Raw genomic sequence first — 1,572 nt, forward strand, 5'->3', positions numbered from 1 at the left:
TGCCATAGTTACAGGCAAAGAAAGGATAGGGTAGCTATCTAATATGCGATGTAAATACTCCCATGTTAGAAGTCCTGCATGAGTTATTCTCTAGATCGGTTCCTAAACAGCCCCAGAAACGGAGCAGCAGCGCAGCAGTGTTCCTGCAGCCGACCCAAGGCTGAACCAGATTCCCCTCAGCCGTCCTCAAGCACTGAAAGTTTTCCTAAATGTGATTGTAAACGATGCAAAAATAAAATCACAGCAGGGATCTGAAGACAGGCTGGGCTCCTGAAATGTAATGCTAATTTTTCTCCAAAAAAATTTAAAAAGATGATGGTATTTTTGACCTTACTGCAACTCTATCTCAGACATGGAGGTTAGCATGATAAGAGACCTGGTGTTGGATATCCATCGATTTTATTTCTGTTAAATTCTCAGCAACATCAAAACAATATATATATCCTGATCAGCAGGATAACGAAGGGTTTTCTTACACTTACCGACTCTTTTCTCCAGAACATTCCCTTGCTGAGCCAGTTTAATGGCATGAATATAGCTGAAGGAGACGCCGTAGCCCAACATTTCACAGTAGATCGCTCTCACCATGATCTCCTTCATCTGCCTCTGAATCAGATCAGAAATAAGGAACTAATTCAGAAAGAGGATTGAGCTGTAGAGGAAAAGATGACAGGAAAACAAGCAAACGAATACCATAGTGGTGTTAGGGGAAGACACTTGTTCTTTAATCAGCAAAAGCTCCCGCTGGATAAGTTTCTCTTCCTCCTGCAGAGAGCGAGAGAAGAAAAGGTAACATAGTGTGATGATAATCCCCTTCATTTATCAGTGCGTTTGTTATTTCCAATTAAATGTGTCTTCTGTATTTAACCGATAATTTTGAATTCATTAAGAAAAGCTTTTGGGTTAAATGAAAAGTTTGAGCCTTCTGCTACGTTCACACCGGACGCGCTTTGAGCAGCAGAAGCAGCAGATTTACTGTTAAAGTCTATGGTTGGCGTGCATCAAGGCGCATCAAAAGGTATCTAGAGCAGCAGGATATCTGAAGGCAGGATGGTAATCTGGAGGAACTGACTGCACAGACCATGTTTTCAGGAGGACTTTCTCACTTCAAAATAGATTCAAACTACTTTTTACCCGCTGATCACAGCAGATATAGCAAAGCCGCTCTCTGGCGTTGAACACAGGAGCAGCAGAACACCACTGTCAGACTGCTGAATGTTGAATAAAACAGGAAAACAAAAAAAAATCACTGAATGTTGGGAAAAGCTGCAAATCATAACTCAGTCTGATTGAAATGTCTTGAGAGATGTACTGAACGAAATCTGGACGAAATCTGTACAAATCTAAAAGTCTAAGTTGGTGAAGATTCTCAGTCATTCCGAAAGAAAAACGAAAAAATGAAAAACAATCATCTGGATTTTGTTTCAAAGTTTGAAGACGTTTCTCTTCCATCCAGGAAACTTTTTAAATTCAAAATGTCAGAAATAGCGTTTAGTTCCAGGTTTTATACAGTAGTCCATCAAAGCCTGGTTTTAGTTTAGAAAACATGCAAAGTAGAGAGGCATGATATTG

At 40.1% G+C, this 1,572-nt stretch overlaps 1 protein-coding gene across 1 annotated transcript in view; it reads right to left on the reverse strand.

Annotated features, from left to right (window-relative positions):
* Window positions 1-1,572, reverse strand: part of ap4e1 (adaptor related protein complex 4 epsilon 1 subunit) — a 23,727-nt gene that overhangs the window by 20,355 nt on the left and 1,800 nt on the right. Inside the window, 2 exon segments of the mRNA XM_015393754.1 lie at window positions 483-606; window positions 694-765. Coding sequence (XP_015249240.1) covers window positions 483-606; window positions 694-765 — 196 coding nt within the window.

The sequence above is a fragment of the Cyprinodon variegatus genome, unplaced genomic scaffold, assembly GCF_000732505.1.
Source record: "Cyprinodon variegatus isolate N-32 unplaced genomic scaffold, C_variegatus-1.0 Scaffold656, whole genome shotgun sequence".
Lineage (NCBI taxonomy): Eukaryota > Metazoa > Chordata > Actinopteri > Cyprinodontiformes > Cyprinodontidae > Cyprinodon > Cyprinodon variegatus.